Source organism: Mustela lutreola, chromosome 4 (genome assembly GCF_030435805.1).
Source record: "Mustela lutreola isolate mMusLut2 chromosome 4, mMusLut2.pri, whole genome shotgun sequence".
Taxonomy (NCBI): Eukaryota; Metazoa; Chordata; class Mammalia; order Carnivora; family Mustelidae; genus Mustela; species Mustela lutreola.
In genome coordinates, this window is record NC_081293.1 from 152,791,508 (window position 1) to 152,815,014 (window position 23,507).

The 23,507-nt window shown below is 38.5% G+C and overlaps 2 protein-coding genes across 9 annotated transcripts in view; one reads left to right on the forward strand and one right to left on the reverse strand.

The window, feature by feature from the left end:
- NFE2L3 (NFE2 like bZIP transcription factor 3) overlaps positions 1 to 13,049 on the forward strand; it is a 30,628-nt gene extending 17,579 nt beyond the window's left edge. The window contains exons 2-4 of the mRNA XM_059171391.1: positions 2,361 to 2,540; positions 6,374 to 6,457; positions 7,067 to 13,049. Coding sequence (XP_059027374.1) covers positions 2,361 to 2,540; positions 6,374 to 6,457; positions 7,067 to 8,275 — 1,473 coding nt within the window. The 3' untranslated portion in view covers positions 8,276 to 13,049. The remainder of the gene's footprint in view (positions 1 to 2,360; positions 2,541 to 6,373; positions 6,458 to 7,066) is intronic.
- On the reverse strand, positions 12,580 to 23,184 carry HNRNPA2B1 (heterogeneous nuclear ribonucleoprotein A2/B1). Of its 8 annotated transcripts, XR_009352895.1 has the most exons (14): positions 22,953 to 23,184; positions 19,943 to 19,978; positions 19,735 to 19,845; positions 19,407 to 19,553; positions 18,897 to 19,107; positions 18,654 to 18,755; positions 18,492 to 18,572; positions 17,704 to 17,766; positions 16,286 to 16,405; positions 15,904 to 16,026; positions 15,202 to 15,284; positions 14,122 to 14,351; positions 13,685 to 13,822; positions 12,580 to 13,137 (listed from the first exon to the last, which is right to left on the reverse strand). XR_009352895.1 is itself a non-coding variant. In XM_059171394.1 (12 exons), the coding sequence occupies exons 1-11, from the start codon at positions 22,956 to 22,958 to the stop codon at positions 15,223 to 15,225; spliced, it is 1,062 nt and encodes a 353-aa protein (XP_059027377.1). In that variant the 5' UTR covers positions 22,959 to 23,184; the 3' UTR covers positions 12,580 to 13,137; positions 15,202 to 15,222. The 8 variants fall into 8 exon arrangements, 5 of the variants coding, with proteins under 5 accessions (XP_059027377.1, XP_059027376.1, XP_059027375.1 ...); XR_009352894.1 differs by lacking the exon at positions 14,122 to 14,351; XR_009352893.1 differs by having other exon boundaries at positions 13,685 to 14,351.
- Between the last annotated feature and the right edge of the window lie 323 nt (positions 23,185 to 23,507).

Consider the following 23,507-nt stretch of genomic DNA (forward strand, 5'->3'; position numbering starts at 1 on the left):
GGCAGGCCATTATCACTGATAAGTTTTCCCTATCCCCCTAAAAAAATCCTTCCCAGACTGGTTTACTTGGTTTTCTTATGGGCTTTATCCAGGCCTGTATTAGCTACCTGTTCCCTTTGTTTCACTTGTATAACGTTAGAACATCGTCTCGTGTTTGCAAGTTCATGTGTTGTAACTCACATACTACACACTACACATTAACTAGAGACCTTGCTTCACAGCTCTAAAATAGGTCTTGCAATTTAGAGTTCAGAAGCTCTTGTGCCCACTGATAGCAAATTTATAAACAAAGTTAGCTGCCTCAGGATTCCAGAATTTTGGATTTGATTAAGCAGCTTGCCTTGGCAAAAGATAGACATTGAAAGACTGATGACCAGTCAGTTACTTTTTCCTTCCTTCCCCAAATTTAAGTAGGAATCAGAATTGTAATTGCAGGAAGGAGCAAGATAATGGCAGCTCACCCATTGGAAGAGGATCCCTATCAAAGTCTGTGGATGTTATTATGTCTGGGAGTTCATCTGTTCATCAAATACCTAGTAAGGGTCTACCATGTGGCAGGTTTTTGGATAGGCAGTGGGCATACAGAAACTAAACAGCCTCTACCCTCAAGAAACTAGCTTTCTAGAAGGATAAATGACAAATAGATTCAGCTGGTGCTCAATGCTATGAAAAAAAAGTAAGGGATATAGTGATGGGAGAGATGCCTTTTTTCTTTTTTTTTTTTTTTTTAAATAAAAGATGGTAATATTTGAATAGAGATCTAAAGCTTCAAAGCCATGGGGCTTGGGATGGGAGAGTGAGCAGAGGGAGAGCCCCGTAAGCAGAAGGAGCAATGAACAGGAGCTGAAAGGTGGGAGAGTGCCTGGTATGTCTGAGGCTGAGCTGAAGAATCAGCCAAAGAGTAGTTGGTGAGGTAGGATAATAGGAAAGGCCCTTGGATGCCAGGTAAAAAACCTGTTTCCAGGAGGAGGGAGTAAGGAAGGGAAATGCTGCCGATGGGTCTGGTAAGGTGAAGGTGGAGAATGTCAGCTTGGAGAGTGCCTGGTGAAATGTTTCAGAATGCCCACTGGAGTGGGTTCAGGAGAGAATGCAGAGAGTCCAGATGATTCTTTGGAGGATTATGCTCTAAAAGGGACCAGAAAAATGGGATTGGACCTAGAGTGTTATATGGGACACCAAGGGAGGGATTTTTAAAGAAGAGAGCTTAGCTGTTGGTTAGTGGTGAGAGTATCCAGATAAGAAACACTGGATGCAGAAGAGGCTAGAGGAGCAGCAACAATGTCAAGAGCACATGAGCAGGACCGTGTACAGAGACTAACTGAGGCAGGAACAAGACCAACACCGCATCAGGAGGGAGGCGGAGTGTGTCAGTTAAGGGCAGTGAATAGAGAAGCACATAAAATCAAGTGCCCTCTAGCGTGTCAGCTTCCTTTTTCTGCTCATTTTATCTCCGCTTCTGGCATCTGTAGATTTTACATTTCTTTGACCTGTGTGTGTGTGTGTGTGTATAATTAGCATTTCTTTGCTTTTTAGTGTGGGGGTGGTGCTGCTGTCCTTGAGTTTAGCCCTGTGTGCTATGCTGCTGAAAAATAGAAAAATTAAACATTGATCTTCTGAAAAGAGTTTGAGAGGCCTTGATGTTAGAGGGGGGAAAATAGTGTGCTTTTCCTATAATTAAAAGTATCAGTATATACAGTGTATGTTAATGGTTAACTTTTAAATCCCCAGTTAAATTAAAAAGTAGGACTCATCTGGGTAAGTAAGCATAGTCGAAAATATCTATGGAGATGCTTGTTAGTCGAAGCTTTGTTGTTAACTTTTTTTTTTAAATAAAAACACAGTTTTCCTGACTTTAAAAGAAACATGTTGTAAAATATTCAAACAATAATGTATAGTGTAGGCAGTTCTTTTCACCCACACTTCTCCAACCTTATTCCACCTTTCAGAGAGAACAATACCTTGTAATAATACTTTTCCAGACTCTTCTATATATATTTGATCACTGTTTCCAGCTTAGCTGTTTGATCTATTTTCAACAGAAAATGAAGTAAAAACTGCCTATTGGCCACACTAATTTCTAAATCTAATCAAATTTTTAACTATTTTAAACTTCAGGCTTTATAAATGCATATAATTTAAATTATGCAGATTCAACAGCTTGTGTCTCAGTGAGTTTCTTGGGCTTTGTTTCAGAATTAAAATATTTCTTAAATACTGAAATAATGCAATGCAGATCTTAGCTTTTGACTTACAGTTTCTATGATCACTGAGCAGTAAGTATAATGCAGTTTTAAAGGTTGTTTTGGCTTCTTTGGGGAAGTATGAACTTCTGTGTAGCACATTTTTGGGTACTTTTATAGGAGAATGAAGTACTGAGAGAGAGGCATGAAGCTATGTGTCACAACTCCCAGAATGAGGAAAATGAGCAAAGAGTATCATCAGCCCAAGAAAAATCACTACAGCAGAAGAATGAGGATGAAAGTAAAATAGCAGATAAACCTGACTGGGAGGCAGAAAAGACCACGCAATCTAGAAATGAGGTAAGCATATCCGAGTAGCGCAGCCTTACCATTTTGGCTATAAGGTATTTTTTTTTTCCTTTTTAAGATTTTATTAGAGACAATGAGTGCACAGGAGTGGTGGGAAGGGCCACATGGAGAGAACAAGCAGACTCCCCCAGTCAGCAGGCAGTTCGATGATGATGACCTTATGGGTCCAGATCCCAGGATCCTGACCTGAGCCCAAGGCAGATGCTTAACCAACTGAGCCACCCAGGTGCCCTAGTAAGATAGATTTTATGGCTTTGACAATATGTGTTGGTAATGAATTTTCCATGTAAGTGCCCTACTGTAAGCAAATCAGATATATGAAAATATGTATTTTTTAATAGTTGTGGTAGTAATTTGATTTACAAAATAATCAGCCCATAGAATTAGTTATCTTTGGTTAAACTCAAGATTGTGTTTAGAGGGAGTGTATTTATATACACACACCCCACACCCCAGGAAGCTGCTTCCTGATTTTGCTATTTGCCATGGCAAGGGATAAAGAGGTAACTGCCATGCTAAACCCAGGAATCCTCAACCAGCCCTCTGTAGAAGCACCAAGCTGTCTAGGTCTGGGATAGTGAGGCAAAACAACTTGAAGGCAAAACACCCCTTAAAACCAGCTGGGTCTTGGGCTCAAATTCCTTACAGAAGTCTCCATGCTGAATTCAGGAGCCCATTTTCTACCTCTGGCCAGGCCCGGTGGACAGGCTCCTTGGCTATTCTAACCATACCCTTTGACTAGGAAATGATGTATTATAGATGAATTCCAGAGGCCAGGCTGAGAGATGGAGTCTTTCTGCAGCCTGTGCTTCCTTTCCTTCTACTCTGGTTTCTCCTCAGCCCTGCTGATACCCTAGTCCACAACCCTGGCAAATATACACTCCGGAGATAGGCCTGGAGGTTCGAGAGACCCTTAACCCATGTGGCACTTCACTTGGAAGGTGTACCCTTACAGGTCTTGCCCTGATGACTGTCAGTCAGTAACTTGCCCCAGATGGGGAACCATGTTTTTATATTTAACGTGACGTTTTAGTTAGAATAGTGAGAGACACTGACCAGGGTCACCTGGGTGTGGGCCTCTGCCTTCAGCTTGGGTTGTGATCTCGGGGTCCTGGGATTGAGCCCCGTGTTGGGCTCTCTGCTTGGCGGGGAAGCCTGCTTCCTCCTCTCTCTCTGCCTGCTTCTCTGCCTACTTGTGATCTCTGTGTCAAATTAAAAAAAAAAAAAATTTTTCTTGGCAATCCAGATTACACTTAACAGGCTGCCTGGGTGGCTCAGTTGGTTGAGTGTCTGCCTTCAGCTCAGGTTGGGATCGAGCCCCATGGGACTCTATTCAGCGGGGAGCCCGCTTTTGCCTCTGCCTGCCATTCCCCAGCTTATGCTCTGTGCCTAATAAAGTCTTAAAAAAAAAAAAAATCACGTCTCCGTTAACTGAATGAACAGAATGTCTTAGTTGTCCATTTTTGTGTAAGATCTAGTGTCTCAAAATTCTTAAATTATGTAGTAGACAGAAGAACTCTGTTGCATGGATTTCAAACAGATGTAAAGGCCCTTAACTAGAAAGCATGTAACACATCTGATATTTTAAGGAGTTTTTGTTATTGAAGAAGTGAGGGCATGTTTAAGGGAAACATCATGAATAAGGAAACTCTCAAGGACCAGTAAAATTATGAAGCTGTTAGCCCCATCAGGACAGAAGGGAATCTGGGAAGAGCAAGCCCTCAATTGTCTCTAAGGCACATCAGTCCCTCTTTCCATCTCAGATCTGTGTCTTGGATAGACCCAGACCAGGGCCTGGCTCAGTAGGAATTAGCCTCTCAGTTTGCCATCTCCATGGGCACTGAAGGGAACACATAAAGATTTAATGAAACATACCTGATTGGCCTGAAGGATCAGTCCATAATTCACTTAAAGCAGAATGGGCTTCATACCGTAGCTATGTTCTAAATATTAAGGCTTTCTTTTCTGCACATAGTTTTATTTACCTACAATTTTAAGATTTTCACAGGAATCCAGATTTGTGCTGATACTCTTGCTCAGACACTTCGGACCATCTGCAAATTTTGGTCAGTGGTTGGGCCAGGACTAATGACTCAAGTTTGGGATCATTAACAGAAATAGAACTCTTCTGAAATATCTTAAGAAATTAAAAACCATTTTGAATTAACAGTCAAGTTAGCAAATAAGTCTCCAGCCCACTAAGAATGTATGATTTGCTAGTAAATGAAGAAATCATATCTACCAGTTGAGCTTAGATGGTCCTGTGCCTTGAAAACATGGCCCCATAGAACCCAAGGTATTTAGTGGAAAGGGAAACCAGATATTTGTATACACTTAAAATAATTAAGTCTAACACTGGTCTGAACCCTAAAAAAAGGGGGGGGACCCTCAAGTACAAAGCTAGGGGAGGGGAGTTGAGGAATGTGAACTTACTAAAAAGTAAGGATAAACCCCTATGATAGACCAGAACCAGAAATCTTGAATAAAAGTATTTTATAAGTGCATAGCAGAACACAAAAGACAGAAAGGGAACTCTGTAAATACAACAAAAAGGCGACTCAAATCCATAATTTAAAAGCTAATCAGACAAAACTGAAGCAGCTCCAGTGAAAAAATGGATACAGATGTCACAACTGAGCCTGGGGTTAAATGAGAAATGAAGTCTCAAGCCCATACCTGGGGATACCAAAATTCCCCACTTAAAGCTCAGAATTTGAAGAGTCTTCTGTTAGGAGACGGGACTAGGACGATCCCAGAGACATGAGCAAGGAAGTAGTCTATCCATCCTAGAAATCAGAACCTCAAATGAGCCTGGTGTTTGAAGTCTGAATCCACACTACCATTACTATCAGGAAACCTGATCCAAAAAAGCAAGGACTACAAAATGATATCAAAACTGGTCCTTGCAGAGAAAAAAAGATTTTTATAGTTGGTGGGTAACCCTCAGTATGTGGGATTCCTACAGAAAAAGTTACCAACAAAGATGAGCTCACCCTTAAATATAAATGAGAAAATTCTGGGATGAAGATGAAGCAGTCTTCAGAGTGTTTGTGGCAAAATATCTTGAAAATTAAAGTGATTTTAGGACTCAGATTAAAGGAGTACAGAGTCCCAACAAAGTGAGTAAAATCATGAAGTCTCCAAAACATCAAACTGAAGTAAAACAGACTACAGGAGAACAAAACTTTTAAAATTACTGGAGGAAAAAAGAGATTGGCTATAAAATGAGACTGACATCAGTAGCAGGACATGCCTTAGTGCAAGACATTAAATTTGATCATCTTACCACATAAATCACTGTTTAAGCATGAAAGCAAAAATAAATCCAGGTTACAAAAACTGAGTTTACCACTGGTGGAGCCTCTCTAAAAGAGCTGTCAAGAGGAGTTATTTCAGTAAGAAACAAACCTGAAGACTGGGATAAAGCAACAATGAGCCAAGTTGCCAGAAACATTGTGGTAAACCTAAATATTTGACTTGTAAAAATTGCACAATCTTATAACCAATTTGGAGGGTTAGCCATGGTAAAAACAAGGCAGGATGAAGAATACCAACCAAAAGTTATATGGAAGATGAACACAGAAACAGGAATGTAAAAATTCCAAAATAGGCATTAAAAATCCAGGAGAAAACCTGGTTATCCTTTCAAGATTAAGCCTACTGCTTTTGGCTCAGGTCATGATCCCAGAATTTCAGGATCATGTCCTGCATCGCATCTGGCCCCCAGCTCCACAGGGAGTCTGCTTCTCTTTCAATTGAGCCTAAAGCCTCAATTAACCTCTTCTGTCTTTTAACTTACTGGTGAACCTTATGTTTCTTTATAGAGATCTCTGAATGTGACAGAAACGGCTTTCTCTCTGGACGACTTCTCTCAGATGCTTTTGTCACAGCCTGAAAATTCACTGGAGGTAATTAGAACCTTGGCTTTCATTCTTGTAGGAAATCACTGATTCATGAATGTCTAACCTCTTTAAATGGGAGGACATAGTTTATATACTATTAACAGTACTACATTATGATAAGTGCACAGACTGAGGATTACTTTTTCTAGAACTACTTTTGGAGAATTAACCAAGTATGTATACTGTTCCTCCTAAATGATCACAAGGATAGAATAAAATTTGGGATTCACTGAATCAAAAACAACAGTAAATACTTGACAAACTAAGGCAAGGTTATTTTTCCGGTAGCATTTATGTCCTACTCGACTATACTGCTCTGATTTACTTTAAAAAAAAAAAAAAAAAAAGATGTTGCCCAGACTACTTCAGTGTGGATTTATTGCCAACGTTTAGGTTGACTCACGACCAACTTTTATATTAACTGAATCAAACTTATTTCCAGGATGTACCAAAAAAACCCGTTCCCTACATACAGCTTCATTTGGATTTGGGGTCACAGTGCATACTGTATTTGCCTAGATTTAGTAAACTGAGAAAAGAGGAGTGCTATTACTAGTTACTGTACTGCTGCTGCTGAAATAAAATTGTGTTTAAAGTGCCTTTTTTCCTTTTCAGGGCATCTCACTTGGAGATATTTTTCCAGGTAGTATCAATGATGGCATGAATTCTTCAACATGTAACATAAACTTTAGCCAAGCTATAAGTCACGATGTGAATCTCCATGACGCCATGTTGCTGTGTCCTGACAATACATTTAGAAGAGAACCAACAGCAAGGACTTCACAACCAGAAGAACCATTTCTGCAGTCAAATTCTCATATTACCAATCCTGAACAGACCCTTCCTGGAACTCATCTGACAGGATTTCTTCCCCTTGTTGGCAATCAGACAAGGAATCTAAGTCAAGACCTTCTACATGACCTTGATATAAGCATATTTGATGAAACAAATTTAATGTCCTTGGCCACGGAAGGTTTTGATTCAATGGAAGTGTCTCAGCTTTTTGAAGAACTGGATTCGGATTCTGGGCTTTCCTTAAATTCAAGCAACAGTACCTCTGTCACCAAGTATAATTCCTCTTGCTCAATGTGTGAAGGCGGCGCTACAGGTTATAGTGACCTGGAAGGAGCTGTAGGAGGCTACTACCCAGATCCCAGTAAGCTTTGTCACGTGGGTCGGAGGAATGATTCTGCCTTTCATGGGGACCTTGCTTTTCAACACATACAACATAACCACACTTACCATGTAGAGCCAGGTGCTCTAGATTCTACCCCTACATCTTTTTCACAGCATGGGAAGTCACAGAAAATAAGCAAGCACCTGAATGACACAGACAGAAACTTAAGTCGAGATGAACGACATGCTAAGGCTCTCCATATCCCGTTTTCTGTAGATGAAATTGTCCGCATGCCTGTTGAATCTTTCAACAACATGCTAAGCAGGCACTACTTGACAGATTTACAAGTGTCACTCATGCGTGGTATTAGAAGAAGAGGGAAAAATAAAGTTGCTGCTCAGAACTGTCGTAAACGTAAACTGGATATAATTCTGAATCTCGAAGATGATTTATGTAACTTGCAAGCCAAGAAGGAAATCCTTAAGAGAGAACGAGCCCAGTATAACAAAGCTATTACCACAATGAAACAAAAACTGCATCACCTGTATCACAGTATTTTTAGTAGGTTAAGAGATGATGATGGTAGGCCTGTCAATCCAAACCACTATGTTCTTGAGTGCAGCCAAGATGGAAGTGTTTTGATTGTACCTAAGGAACTAGTTACCTCAGGCCACAAAAAGGAAAACCGTAAAGGGAAAAGAAAGTGAAGAGAAGAAACTGAAGGTGGATTCCATTATGTAGAAGTTAAACTGATACATGGCCACACTGAAACTGCTTCAAAGTATTATCTTTTACTACTGCTACTTGAATCACTCAGGACATTTTGGAACTCTTATGGATTAAGTTTGTGGGAAATTTTGGGGAAGCCACAACTTGATTGAAAAATCAAGTCAACTATATTTATGCAGAACTCAGATATCTATGTACAAAGAACAGGGTGAAAACATGAAAAGCAGACAATCCAGTCATTTGGTTGTCATTGTTTTTTCAGTAACACAGTTACTTCAAAGAGCAAACACTGGATGTAAATTATTTTTAAACATTCTGGTTTTTTGTGACTTGAAATGCAATGTAATTTAGCTTCAAGTTTTAATTTTTTAGCATTGTAGTTACCACTGAATATACGGAGCCTTAAAAGCTATTTTATCTTTGTATGAACACTTAAATTGCTTTCTGTGGAAATAAATTTGAATTTATAAAAATTTCTTATACAGAAATTCTAACCATTATTTACCTTGGATATTCTCCATAAAACCCACATTCAGAAATACAGGGGAGTATGTAGCCAATAAGGCAGCATAGTGTGGGTTTGAGTATTTGCACAAAAACTGATCAGACTCAGGCCAAACTAAAGTCATCCCTTTGACTTGGGTGCCAAGAAAAAACTGGACATTCACAGAAAGTTTATGCCTCTTCTAAATAGACAAAACAGACCTACCCAGCAAGTTAAACCAGCCTGTTGAAATTCCTACACATCTAGGACATGGACCTCTCCCCCAGAAGGCCTCACTTAACAATGTGAGAACGTTACAAGCCACACAAGAACACAAACCAACAGTAAGGGAAGTCAGTAGAGCATGGACTTCACAACCAAAAATGTGAACATCTGGTTAAGAACAGGACAAATGAAATACTAGAAACGGCATTTGAAATGAAAGCTCAACGAGCTTATGGCAACAGCAAGATGGAGATTAATTTCAGAAAATGCCCAAGGTTTGCCAACATTTAACATGCATACATACTGCTATGTTCCAAAATTAAGAGTCAGTGTTGTCAAATATTATTTCTGCCATAATGGTCTGCCAGAGTTATCACTGAAGTACCACCTAGGCTTAGAGAAATGCAGTGCTTTCAGTAGATTTTTATAAAAAGCGTTTTTAAACTGAGCCTAAGGAAAGTTTTTTTTTTTTTTAAGATTTTATTTTTTATTTGACAGAGAGGGAGGAAGGGAAGCAGGCTGACTGCCAAGCAGAGAGCCTGATGCAGGGCTCGATCCCAGGACTCTGAGATCATGACCTGAGCCAAAGGCAGAGGCTTTCACCCACTGAGCCACCCAGATGCCCCAGGAAGGCATTTCTTAAGTCTAGATTTTGCCAACAAGATGCTTCTAAGGTTGTTACAGTCAGTTTTGCAGGGTCTATTCAGATTAAACTCTTTTTAAGGGAATACACCTCAGATTGTAATTTGGTAATTTCAGCTGCAAGGCAGGCACATTTCTACAGAAAGTCCTTCACATCTACAATTTAATGTTCCATGGTACAAACTTACCTATGAGTAGCCTCATCTACCCAACTGTGTACTTAAGACTGGGCATTATCCTCAAATCCCTGAAAACATAAGTACCACAGTGAACTATACACCAAAGGTCCAATCTGAAACCCAAACCAATGGTTTGAAATCTGCAAGGTGTATGGTGCACTGTGACCAAAGGTAAATACACCAAACTTCCAAAGAAAAATCTGGTTTCCAAGGATGTAAACTAGAGCTGCTTACTCTACTCTCACAATACACGTTTCAGCAGTGGAAATCCCAGGCCAATATTTTTAGTCTAAATTCCCTTGCAGATGTGGGATACCTGAAGGACTAAATTATTCCAGCTACTGTTCCTAAAGTGTAATTATCCTGGAGCTCAGGAAGATGTGTGAATGGTTGAAAAGGAGAAATCGGATTTGGTTTCTGACCATGTTAAAAATCTCAAAGAAGTTCTCACTAAAGCTATATGTACTTTACCTGCCACTCCTTAAACTGCTATATCCCTCCTGTTACCCTAAGATGACGAACACAGTCAAGACTGGTCAACCGAGAAACAATTTTATCAAAATAAGGTTCTGATGGTGGGAGAGGTAGGTGACCTCCTACCTCTAGTGTTTCAGGTTATCTGGTATAGGGTTTACAATTGCAAATTTCAAGGGGATCTGTAAGACAGTGATCAGTAATGCTTATTACACTTAAGCAACTAGTTAATTAACCCTTAACTTTTGAAGACCTTTTCTGGTGGTTAGTACCCCTTTCCCCTCCTGCATCTGCAGTGGATAGGCCCAAACTTACAACTCAGTCTGAATTGGTCCCAAAAGTTAAAGTCTTACCTTCTTCACCTATGGGAAACAACTGTTAATGCAGAAGTCACTCCTACAATTATAAAGTTAAAAGGGAAGAAATCTCAGCTTCTCATTTGTCCGTATCCAAAGAAAGCCTTCATATTCCAAAAGTAGCCATCAACAGACATCCATGCTGAACCATCTTACAGGTGAAATTATATTTTCAAGTGTATATTAATTTCGATGCAACATGTACTAAAAAATGTCTGAATAACTTGGATTCCTCTCAAGGCTGGCCTCAGTTCAACCAGGACCTTTAGAACATTCAGAAAATCCAATCTGCACACATTCAAGCCCCAAGAACACTCAGACTACACCGTGCACATACGAAGACTTACACACTTCTTATAGGTCTAGATCATCCTTAACATCCCCTTTCTTGGGTAGTCTACTCACTTCACTAGTTACATGTATCACCCAAAAATGTTACATCTAAATGATCGGCGCAGTACTAAACAGTGTCATTAAAACTGAAAGGGGTGTATCAACCACCTAGAGGCAGTCATTCCAAAGGAGATCAAATTCACATCAAATGTTGCCAAGAATGTGTATGTTTTTAGTATATTGTTAGTGTTGTCTACCTTTTTGGAAAGGCACCCACACTTGTGAACTAGTAATTGTCATTACTAAGGAACAGAGATAGGATTCAAGTTTCCTTAAAATTAACTCAGTACTCTCAACACTTAGTGCAAATAGTTATATAATCCCTTTTAGACCATCTTGGCTTATATTCATACACCAGTTACTGAAAACCTTACATGCAAGAGTAAGTTTCAAAACTTCCAGTTAAGACGAACACTCCTAATGTGGAAGCCAGCCCTCAATATGGCTCCCAATGATGCTAGTTTCCCAGTAGTCCAAGGAGTTAACGCCCTCCATTCACATGATATGACCATTAGGATACAAGGTACTGCCAAACATTTTGTTGAGTGTTTTTTGACTGCTCCAATAGCTAAGTATAGGGAAAGGAAATAGCCAGCCCCAACTTGCCAGCCTTGTCAGTATGCCCTAGTGAAGGCAACCTTGAACTTCAGCAAAATTCACACAGCTAAGCAGTTTGTTTTCAAGTTATTGACCTGAAAATACTGTAGAAAGTAACAAATTCAGTGTTGCTCCAAACTGCCTAATATTGAACTTCAGGATTAAGTCTTGTATAGAATTTATGCAGCAACATACGCAAAAAAATGTTCTCGTGTGGAATACTTATCAACTACCTTAAATCTTTAGTTTTAACGGAAATTAGCAGCCCAATATACTTACACAAGGGAGTGACCATGTGGATCATTCAACATTACCTGCTTAACTGCAATAAGCCAGTTCTTTTCAGGCTATTTTGTGCTGTATTTTCAAAAAAGTTTGTCCTGATTAAGGGTTCAGTACTTCAGGTTGTGCTGTTATACCAACTTAATTTACCTCCTTCAAAAACCTTCAAATTATGTACCTGATTATGAAGTTTAGTTGATGGACACATCTACTGTACTTTAAACAAGTAGCAATGTAGCTTATCTTCTGTTAGTCATCAGTCTGACTTACCTGTGAAATACACCTCATCAAAACCAAAACCTCCCCCCCCAAAAAAACAAAAAGCCCAAAAAAGCCAAACCTGTTTTATCAACCTATGTATCTTTCCTGTTATCTTTCATTGTTTTAGGTAATATATACAAGAAAGCTACTGCTTGTTAAATTCTGTACACCATGTTTAAACCTTTAAAAATTTAGACCACTGAAACTCAGTTAAAATGCATATAAGTCATCAACATTTGAGTAGGTACTACCACAGACTGTCTCAGCGCTTTGCAGTCACTTAACTGGGACAACTCTAGCGATTTAAAAATATTTTTAACAACGCCACCAGCAATGTTTTACATACAAGGTAAAGCCAGAAAACTAGAGCAGTATTCAAACGCTGAATGTACAGTATGTAAAGAATGGCATTTTATTAGGGACAGCCAATAATGTCCACAAATCCTTTTCTCATTGGACTATCAATACTGAGATAAAAATGGCAATATGCATAGTTTTTTCAAACTGCTTTGAAAAATCTAGGGGATGGCAATCTTTTAGACAACTGAATGTTTATAGAACAAGATTCACACATTTTATGTGTAAACATTACACCGAGTATTTTAATACAAAAGTGTTTATTTTATAAACTTTATATTTAAAATAGAATTTTTATCTGTCTACTCACAAAACCTAGTTTAAAACATGATACATTTCTCTCTTGCTTATCTGATGTTACTCTTTTACAAACAACACTCATTTTGTAATTGTTTTATATTAAGAACCTGTACTAAATGAAGTTTGTATTTTATCAGAAAACATTTCCCTTTAAACTTAAAGTGCTTTTTTTTTTTTTTTTAAATGAAGGCACCAACAAGAACTACTTTCAGATGGTACAGAATTTCTTATTTCTTGAAGACTCTGTGGTTGACCACTTCTTCATTAGTTACCTGCAGCAAGACACCTTCCTGCCAAAGGAAAAAAAAAGTATCTGAAGAAGTTTATCATGTTTGTCCAAAGAACCTAAATAACTTCAGTGGTGGTCTTAGGATCAAAGAAGACTCACTGGTGCATACAGTAGAATATGCCCTGATTATCACATTCCTGAAAAGGCAATAAAGCCAGGCAAATCAAACTCTGATGACATTTAAGAATTTCAGCAGCCAACCTACATCTCTCCTATAAGGTACGGGGTTGGGAAAAAATTATCACATTTAAACCCAAATATTTAGTACTGGATACATACAGGATTTATAATGTAGACACTTTATTTGTTAAGAATAAACTATCATTTGGAAATAGTTTCAACCATTTTACCCTACCTTCTCCTGAACCTGATCCTGATAAGCATGTAAAACTAGAACAACCATATAACAGAAGAACAAAATATCTTTATTTTTAATAAAAACCACTAGAGTTCACTCAAAATGCTTGATCCAAGAAACGTGAATACACAAGGGTGTAATGATGGGTAATTTCATGATTTATTGAACTTGCAGCCTAACTTTTACCTACCATTTTACTACCAACACCACTGAAGGAACCAAGAAAAGCTTTATTAATGATCACTTGGCTTGCGCCTCAGCTGTTGAAATGAAGCACTTTACAGTCTTTGTGGCAGCAGAATATACTTGTCCATGGTTCATATCAATGCTAAAATTCCAGCAGGGAAAAAAATGATATGTTAAGCACCTGAATCTTCATAGAGGGAGAGGGGGTGGGAAAGAAGGAAAAAAAAGGGGGGAAAAAACAACCAAAATAATTTAAGTAAATGACAGATTGGAAAACAGGGTTTATAAGATTATTCTCTTGAGTTTATAAATTGTTAAACTCAAATTTATAGCTATGTTAAACTACATAAGAACCACTATACTGAAAGACCATTGAAGAGTAGTATTAGTTTATCTTTTGGGGAGGAAAATTAAGAAAGAAAAAGTAAATTAAGATCTTACCTAAAGAAGTTTAACTGAAGCTTAGAACTATTTTGCTCTACACCCTCAGCTTTCGTTGTCATCCTTATAAACTACTGTAGTTTAAAGCTTTGCAGAAACAGCACAGTTTTTTAAGACTGGCTGAACTTAGTAGCCGTCAAGAGTTCTCTTGTACTAGACCTGTATCCCTGAAGAGTACCTCGCTGGGGTTATTTCCTTTCCTTGCATTGAAGAAGCAGCATCTAAAAGATCTAAAAAGGTGTTTCTCTTTGCAGAGATATCCCTTAAGTTATCTAGATAATTTAATCCTGATGAATTGCAGACAACACACTTATAACTGACCAGCATTTATCTTACACAAATATAACAACAGCTTTGCAATGGACCTTAATTATACTACCCACTCCTTAACTTATTTAAAATAAAAAGTCTATAATTACACAATTTCCTTTAGAATTATTTTATTAAATCATAAATGTACAACAGCTTCTTAACTCTACACACGCACTTAAATTTTTTTAAAGGAAAAACGTTATGTCTTATTACACCATGATCCTGGCTAATAGCTTTTCAAAACTTTGAGAAAAATCTTAAAAAAGGTTTCACATGTCACCTGAAACTTACAAATTTAACATTATCAAAGAAGGAATGCTTCTACACTCTTACAAAGACCACTAGAAAGAAACAACAATTAAAAAGCTAAGAAACTGTCTCAAAGGCATTTTTTTTTTTTTTTACAATCCTTCCTCCACAGTAAGGTAATGTTATTAAATAATCCAATCCATTCACAAAATGGCTCTCTGCATCTGCTCTGGTGTCTTCTGCCATATCACTGCATATTTATGCATGACTGAGATAAGAGTTTCCTTAACATTGTTATTTCGATAACCTGAAGCTGTTCTGTTACCTCTGGGCTCTCATCCTCTCCTATTTATACAGTGAAGCCTGTTTCAACAGAAGTAAAGAGTAAAAAAAAAATAGGTTATGAAATTATCCATCTAACCAGATTTTAAGGAAAGATAACATGATCCTAAAAAGCTTTTACTCCTGGCAGCTAGATCTCCCAAGACAATAATAATGTAAAACTCAAAAGCTACTTACCCATGGCAAATAGGAAGAAGCTCAGTATCGGCTTCTTCCTCCATAACCCCCACTTCCTCCACTGCCTCCAGGACCATAGTTTCCTAGAATTATTGAAACAGCAAGAGAAAGCAAACTTATTTCCAATTTCCATAATAAGCCTGATGCTATCTATAGCTAGACATAACCCTCCTTGAAACACAGCTCATAACTTATTATTTGCTTATGGTTAACCTACAACCTGGGCGATGAATTACCCCAGACTCACAAAGTTTAATTTTGCCCTTTACACTTGAACATCTTACCGCTATTCCTTTATAGAGCTGTCAGTATAGGGTTAAAAAAAGGTATTCTAAACGTAAGAGGCATAAAAACATTGGTTTAGTACTACAACTGTCACCAAACCTTAAATAAGACTTTTAATAAGTAATCTCAAATTTTTATTCAATTAATTTTCAAAGAGATAATGCCTAGAACTTTACAGAACTTGTAATGTTCTCAATCTTCTTTGGCTTTTTCATAGGAAATAATTAGCCAAAAAAAAAAAATTCCCCACCTGATATGCCCAAACCACTTTCCCAAGTCCAAAATATTTATACCACTAATATCCCACCATTTTATACTGAATTACAATGTAGTATTACTCTAACAATCAGATGTCTTCATTTGTAAAGTCATCAAAGTATCCTGTAATCACAAAATGTAAACAATCTAACAAATTACCTCCACCATATGGTCCCCCCATGTTCCTGCTACCACCAAAGTTTCCACTCTTCATTGGACCATAGTTAGAGGGTTGCTGGTTATAATTTCCAAAATCATTGTAATTTCCACTTCCATAATTTCCTGTGAAAAAATTTGAATATGTTTTGCACAATGACCTTCAAAATAACATATTCAAGCATTAAACCAGTGAAACATGGTAAGCATATTAAGAACAAATCTCCCAGAAAAACAATCATCAGAATAAATGCAAGACCCCTATCTACAACTCTACAGTTTTTTAAGACAACTAGTGACAACATTGTAATGCAAAATCTCATGTGTTAAAAGTCATTAATTCCAATCCAAATTCCCACATAAAGGTTGCAGGTGAATTTATTACCTCCTCCATAGTTGTCATAACCACCTCCGTAGCCCCCACCCTGGTTGCCATATCCAGGTCCTCCACCACCATATCCTCCTCTTCCTCCTCCATAACCAGGGCTACCTCCAAAATTGCCACCTATTATAAAATAAGCCTTTAAGTAATTACTTAATATTTTCAATGGCATTTGAACTGTCTTATCACACCCATTTCCAGCTTTCCAAAACACATTCTTATAAACAAAGTACTTATTTTATGAAATCTCTGAACAGCCCCAAGGGCAGAACAGAGTACCTATCCCTGGTAAACATTTAGGGGCAGGGAGCACTTGTTCACAAACTGGGTAAAACCTATACAGAGACAAATTCTTGCAATGCCACAGCTCTCCCCTGACAGCAAAAACATTAAGATTCTCTATGAAGATATCCTGAAACACTTGTGTTTTGCCTAAGGACTGTGGGAGCAGACAAGAGGCACAGGGTAGCAGGACCAAAAAAAACCCCACATACCCCTAACTGGTCCAAAAGATTAAGTTCCAAGAAGTTGTTTCCCCATAAATTCCCATGTCTCTTAAATAATATGCCCACTACACCCGTTTTCTGAGTAGAAATGGGGGGAGGACCAGAAATTAGCAAACTTGTATGTAATTCAGAACTTAAAATGGCAGTCTCCAATTACTGAAATATAAGAACTCATCTTTCTCATAATACCAAATTAGTATTTGGATTTCAAAGCAAAACTGATGTAGTTAGGATATAGGATTAACTTAACCATACTCAAGGAGTGGCAAAACCAGCAATCAGGTCTATTACTAGCTCACCATTTTTAATATCCCATTCTTAATAGGACATTTATCAGTAAGCACGTAAACTTTCCTGTACTCCAACAGAACATACATCTAAGACATCACTTGTTATGGAACAGTGGCTCACAACTTGAGCTGGTCCCAAGAACACAACTGTATAATTGTGTATTTTAGGAAGTTTTCAGTTACTTTTGAAAATAAATTCCATGGGGGATTTATCCTGGTAAGGGACTAATTTTAAGATAAACAACTAATCTTACATACCCCTCCCCTTACATGTTGACCATCTAGTGGTCTGTTTTTCAGGAAAACAGCACACAGAATACATCTAGATCTGATTCTTTAAGAAACAATGGGATAGCATGACAGCAAAATCTTAAAAGCTCTATTAAAATCTTCCTAAATGATTTTGCAAATGGTATTCAACACATATAAGCAAATAATACTTTCCATAAGGTATGCAACTAAAATACAAATTATAAAGGAAGAGCCAAATAACTGAACCACTACCACCTAAGCCCTTTACAAAGGTAAAATGCAGAACATTAAAAATGAATGTGTAACATACAACCATACAAATACATATTGCTTAAATTTTTAAATCACAAACTAAAATACAACAGAAACTGACCTCCAGGTCCTCCTCCATACCCATTATAGCCATCCCCAAATCCACGACCACTTCCATATCCATCTGTTAGAGACAGAAAGAAAGTTATACTCTGTTCACCCTCCGTTTTAATTTCTTACCCTTTCCTCTGCATTATTAATACTTCTGAATGAAAATAATTAAGAACACCCTCTTTGTGCCAGAAAGGTACTGTTACTCATTTCTTTAAAGACAAAGACGTACACGGACAAATCTCCCAAGGCAATTGTCTAATTTGTAGGCTTAGACCTGGCAAGACTTAATTTTTAAGAGATTCCATTTATTTATGCATAAGATCACTTCTTGGCTTTTTGGCTAAGATCAAGTTATTTGTAATTTATGCACAAGAATGAGATTCTTGATTATCAGTAATTCAAATATAACTGAAGTTGAAAAGAAAAAAAAATATTAACTGATACAGACCTTTTAAAGCCTACAGATAAACTCTCTACAGGTCTTCACTTCCCACTCAGGAGCACACCCTTTTTTTTAAAGCTAGTTTCAAATCACAAAACCTTTTTTTTTTTTTTTAAAGTGTACTACCCTAAAAAGGATCTCTGCAACTGATTGTCTTGGATTACATTTTTAAGATTACGTTTTTAACTATAACCTCCTACCTGGCAAATTAAAAATATTCCACCAGGATATAATCTACTTAAGTCTTAAAAAAAAAACTTTAAAAAATTATACTGCATTTCCTCTAACTCAAACTGAATGAATTTTTAATTTAGCATATATACTCTTATATAACATTTAGAACTCAAACTTACCAGATCCTCCTCTAAAGTTACTTCCTGGTCCTGGTCCAAAATTTCCACCACCACCACGAGAATCTCCAAAACCAAAATTACCTGTAGTAAGTGGCCAGGTTAGTAACAAGCATTCATTCAAGTAGGTTTTAAAAAGAAAAATAAACACGAGTTAAAAGTTACCTCCTCTTCCACTTCTAGAACTTTGGACTTCCTGCATTTCTTGTCTAGACAGAGCCTTTCTTACTTCTGCATTATGACCATTGATGGTATGATATTTCTGCACTGCAATGAAGAATTCACACTCCATTATATAAAAATTCTTTTATCAGTACACAACCTGTACAATCTACCCTTTAATAAAGTTAACAAACCCAAAACCTTGTATGTAAAGAGCAACACAACCTACTGCTTATAGACACTTACACACAATCTTATCCACAGGATCATGATCATCAAAAGTAACAAATCCAAAGCCTCTTTTCTTTCCAGACTGTCTATCAGTAATTATCTCAATGGTATCAATCTTCCCATATTCCTCAAAATAATCTCTAAGATGATGTTCCTCAGTATCTTCTTTAATCCCACCAACAAACAGCTTCTTCACAGTTACATGAGCCCCCGGTTTTCCAGATTCCTGAAATTATGGGAGAAAAAAAATCTTAACAGAAGAAACCAAAACACATTTTAAAGCACACTATCTGGGAACCAAAGACAGCCTTTATTCTACAATAATACACCAGATAAAGCAACATCTTACAACTAAGAACCCAGGTTTTTTTGGGGGGAGAAAAAAAATGTAAATCTAAGAAAAGCAAAGAGTAGAAAACTAACAGAGCATGTGAAGATCCAAAACTTAATTCTTTCAAAAGTTAGTGTAATCTTCAGTAGGACAGAATATTCTTTGTATTAACGGTACAGTTATATTTTGCTTACCTCTCTTGCAACAGCACGTTTTGGCTCAACCACTCTACCATCAATTGAATGAGGTCTTGCAGCCATGGCAGCATCAACCTCAGCCATGGATGAAAAAGTTACAAAGCCAAATCCTCTTGATCTTTTGCTTGCAGGATCCCTCATAACCTTAAAACCAAAGGGGAAACTTTAGCTCATTTCATTACTTATGTTATGAACTGACAATTTAAAAGACTAGTAGTTTTCACAGTGAACAGAAATCAAAATAATTTTCTCTGCATTTTACTCAACATCTTAAACACCTAACAGTTTAAAGACTAGTATCTGCAGGCGCTTTTCTATAACGTACCACACAGTCTGTAAGTTTCCCCCATTGCTCGTAGTAATTCCTCAAACTTTCTTCTGTGGTTTCAAAGCTCAAGCCACCAATGAAGAGTTTACGGAACTGTTCCTTTTCTCTCTGCAAAGGAGAACACCATTTCAATTTTTATTTACATTTCCTCTTTGTATGCAGGAAATTAAATTCTTAAATATGAGGTGACCTGCTGGCAGAGTACCTTTTTCCTCTCCAAAGGAACAGTTTCTAAAGTTTTCTGGGGGGGAAAAAAAAAACTTACATCAAATTTAAACCATATGTTAAACTGCATATTAGTTGTGTTACACCAAAAAAATTTCCCCAGCTGATCTACACAAGTCTCAAAATCATTAACGCTTGATCTAAATTTAAATGACATTAAATTATTTTGAATAAATTTAACATCCCTTTATCTTAAAACTTTCTGAAAACAGGAATAGACCTATTCTCTGATCATTGAAGGTTTAAAGGACTTTTATCAAAATCTGCATTCAATCCTATTGCCCAAAACAAAGAAACTGGCTTTTAAATATGCATTGTAAATATACCGCTTCTTAATACAAAAACTGTTGTTTACTTATAACCCAGAATTTACCATTTCAGGATTCAGTGTCTAACAGTCACATTTCATTTCTCTTTTCTGCTCCCCCAGGTGGTGATTCTAATGCATTGCAATTAGAGAAAAAAAAACCCACCAAGAAAAATCTTTCCCCATATACCAACTCTCCATGAAGGACTGGGGGGGGGGGGGGGATATGGATGACAAAAACCTTAAAACATTCGATGTTACGTACCCAAAGAGCCTTATAAAATCTGCCCCCCCACCTTTGACCAAGGCACAGATAACATGACCAATGCTGGGTATTCAGAGCTTCAATACTTTTTAACCTACCTGGGGTTTTTGTGGGCATAGTTGTATTTGGTATTGACAGGACACAGAACAATCTGAATTATTACTGAACCATTAGTGCAGTAAACTGCTGTAATCTAACCTTTCAAAAACCATAAAACTTTAAATGATCACTGTTAACTACTCAGTAGTTTTGTACTGCTACGCTTTACACTTCAGGGAAAGGAGGGGACAAAACCAACAACCACCCACAAAAATTCAGGTGTACTGGCCTTACTGGCCATCTGGCAAAATACACAACACAAATGTCTCTAATTTTACAAGTGGTTGGGGGGGGGGGGGGAACAGAGGACATGAGTCAAAAAAATTCCAAGCCCTCTAAGCCACCAAGCAAATATGTTGCATTAACAGCGCTGTATTTTTGCCTGTCAGTGAAGGAAAAAAAAAAAAGTTATACTGTTTTCAGAAAAGTAGGTTAAAAAAATTAAAATATTCAAAAACCAGAATAGGTCATATCCTATTATTAGTGTATAATACAAATCAAAGGTCAAATATAACTTCCCATATAAAAGCTTATTATCAAATAATATTACAGCTCTCTCAGTTCTATGGAGGTATCTCCCTCCACGCATGAATTTCCAAACAGCTCAAAAAAAGTGATAAGCATTTAATAAAGACTTTTTTCCCTGCAGTTCTCAGAATTGTGAAAAAATTTGAAAGGTGACAAAAACTATGAAGCTCCCAAAATACTCAAATAACTCGTTAAGCGATTATCTGACATACTGGTATTTAAATTAAGCTGATTTATCTAATTAGCGTTAAGTCGGTCTTTTACAATCCACATTTACGCAGTTAAAAAAAAAGCATTTACAATAATTCTTACACATCACTAACAAAAGGCAAAAACTCATTACTTACCTCAATTTTTTCCAAACTTACCCGATGTCCACTATCGATTACAAAGTTATTTTATAAGTGTGCTTAAGGTCAAAGAAAATACCCAATCAGGCCCCCTTCGCTTGAGACCTTATTCTTACAATGATCAACCATCATAGCAAACATAGATGAAAAAAGCAAATGACAAAGTTCAAATACATAATAGCCCAGCCGTTAACTCGTAACGAAGGACTGAACCACGTTTTAACCAAAGAACCTAAGATAAAAATTTTCACTTTCCTCTTAATTCCTACCGTATCTCAAGAACCTCTGCTATTACCGAATAAAGACTGTTTCCCAGCAAAAATATTAAAACACGAGTAATTCTACAGTTCAAAAGAAATCTTTCAGGAAAATAATTGTGAAACCGACAGCCCCCCCCACCTTCCCCACTGCCACCCAGTCGGTACTAACTTAATGGCTCCCAATTTTTATTTCTAAAGTTTTCTGCGATTCGACTAGCTTTTTAATCACGGCAAACCCAGATAATACCGATACTCCAAAAAAAAAAAAAAAAAGAAAGAAAGAAAGAAAGAAAGAAAGAAAAAAAAAAAAAGAAAAGTAAAGAAAGAAAAGGAAAAAAGGGGGGAACCCCCCACGACAGTTGAAAAGCAAAATGTTCTTTGTAGTACGGCTCGACTTAAAACTGGGCCCAATACCCTGGGTGGTAGTTTTACCTCCTCGTCTTAAACCGTGTGAACCAGCCCCGGGGAACCGACTCCCCCACCCGCCCGCTCTTCGGTGTGGCTTCTGAACGCAATGGCGCCATTTCATCGAGGGAAAGGGAAAGAGACTCTAACGAGGTGCGCAGGACTTTTAAAGATCCAAGCTCACAAAACACTCGGAATCCACCTCGAAAGGGCATGAAAACAGCCCGAAAAGAAAGAAAAATAGTTAACCACTTCTGTTCTTCGTTAAAGGAATCAAATTAGCAGGATCCAGAGATTGAAAAGAAAAACGCCGCGAGGAAGGAAAGGAATGAAAATGGCGGCCGCCAAATCCGGTTCCCGGGAGAGGGGAGGGGGAGGGGAAGCTCCGCAGCCTCGCTCAGGATCCGAAGCCCGCCGAAAAGCTCAGATGCGGGGACGCCGGGCCCCCCAAATAAGCGTGCTTTGAAAAGGGAGTAAGAATTCCCGCCTCCGCGCCCCACTTTTCGCCGAAGGAGGGCTGCGTCCGCCATGTGGAAATTCCCCATCCCCCACCCCCAGCAAAGGGAAATGGCGCCGGCAGGCTGAGGGTGGGGAAGGTACTGTTCAATCAGGCCTCCACTAACGAACCCTCTTCAAAAATATCCTGAAGCCAATCGCTTTTGAAGCGGCCCTATTTCACCGCGGCTCTCAGACGGAGGCGGGTGGCCGACTTCTACCGAGGCGCCAACGGCCTCGCCATGCCCTTTTCAATAACTCATTGATTTCAAACCCGTTACCTCCATCGCGGACTCAGTCGCTTCAGCCCGATTTCCCGCAGCCGAGCGAGATGAGAGAGATCTCCGCGGACGAACACGAACCGGACTCGTCCTGGCGCTGTAGTGAGAACTGCCGCTGCTCGAGAAACAACACCGCTAAGAGCACCTCCACACGGGACTCGGCGCTGCTGCTACTGCCGCTAGAGCCGCTGCCGCCGCTTTTCTAGAACCTTCCCCCCGACTAACGCGTCTTCCCCTACGTCAGGCCGTTGCGTAAACGCCCTAACCGCCGCCAATGGCGGGAACGCTGTACGCCCTCCTTACGCCAGATACGTACTCCTCCCCACCTTACAGCCAGTCGTAGTGCTTGACGTCACTTGCGTAAATGGTCTCAGTGAATTGCGGAAGGCTCGAGTCCTGCGTATTTCTCTCTCAGGGAATTGGGTCCAGCCCCCGCCTTAGCGCAGGGCAGGTGAAAAACGGTCGCGCAGTTTGAAATTAACGCTGTCGGGAGGAGCTTAAAGCACAGTCCTGAAGTCCAGCCCCCTCAACCCGGGAGGTGGTACCCGTCGCAAA

Bases quoted from the DNA above. Each gene is read 5' to 3' on its own strand.
- HNRNPA2B1 (XM_059171394.1), bottom strand. The intron at 19,554-19,734 runs GTACGTTATAGA...TTTGGTTTTAAG, and splicing joins GGAAACTTACAGACTGTGTG to GTTATGAGGGATCCTGCAAG. The intron at 19,108-19,406 runs GTAAGCAAAATA...CCATAATTTCAG, and splicing joins AACGTGCTGTTGCAAGAGAG to GAATCTGGAAAACCGGGGGC.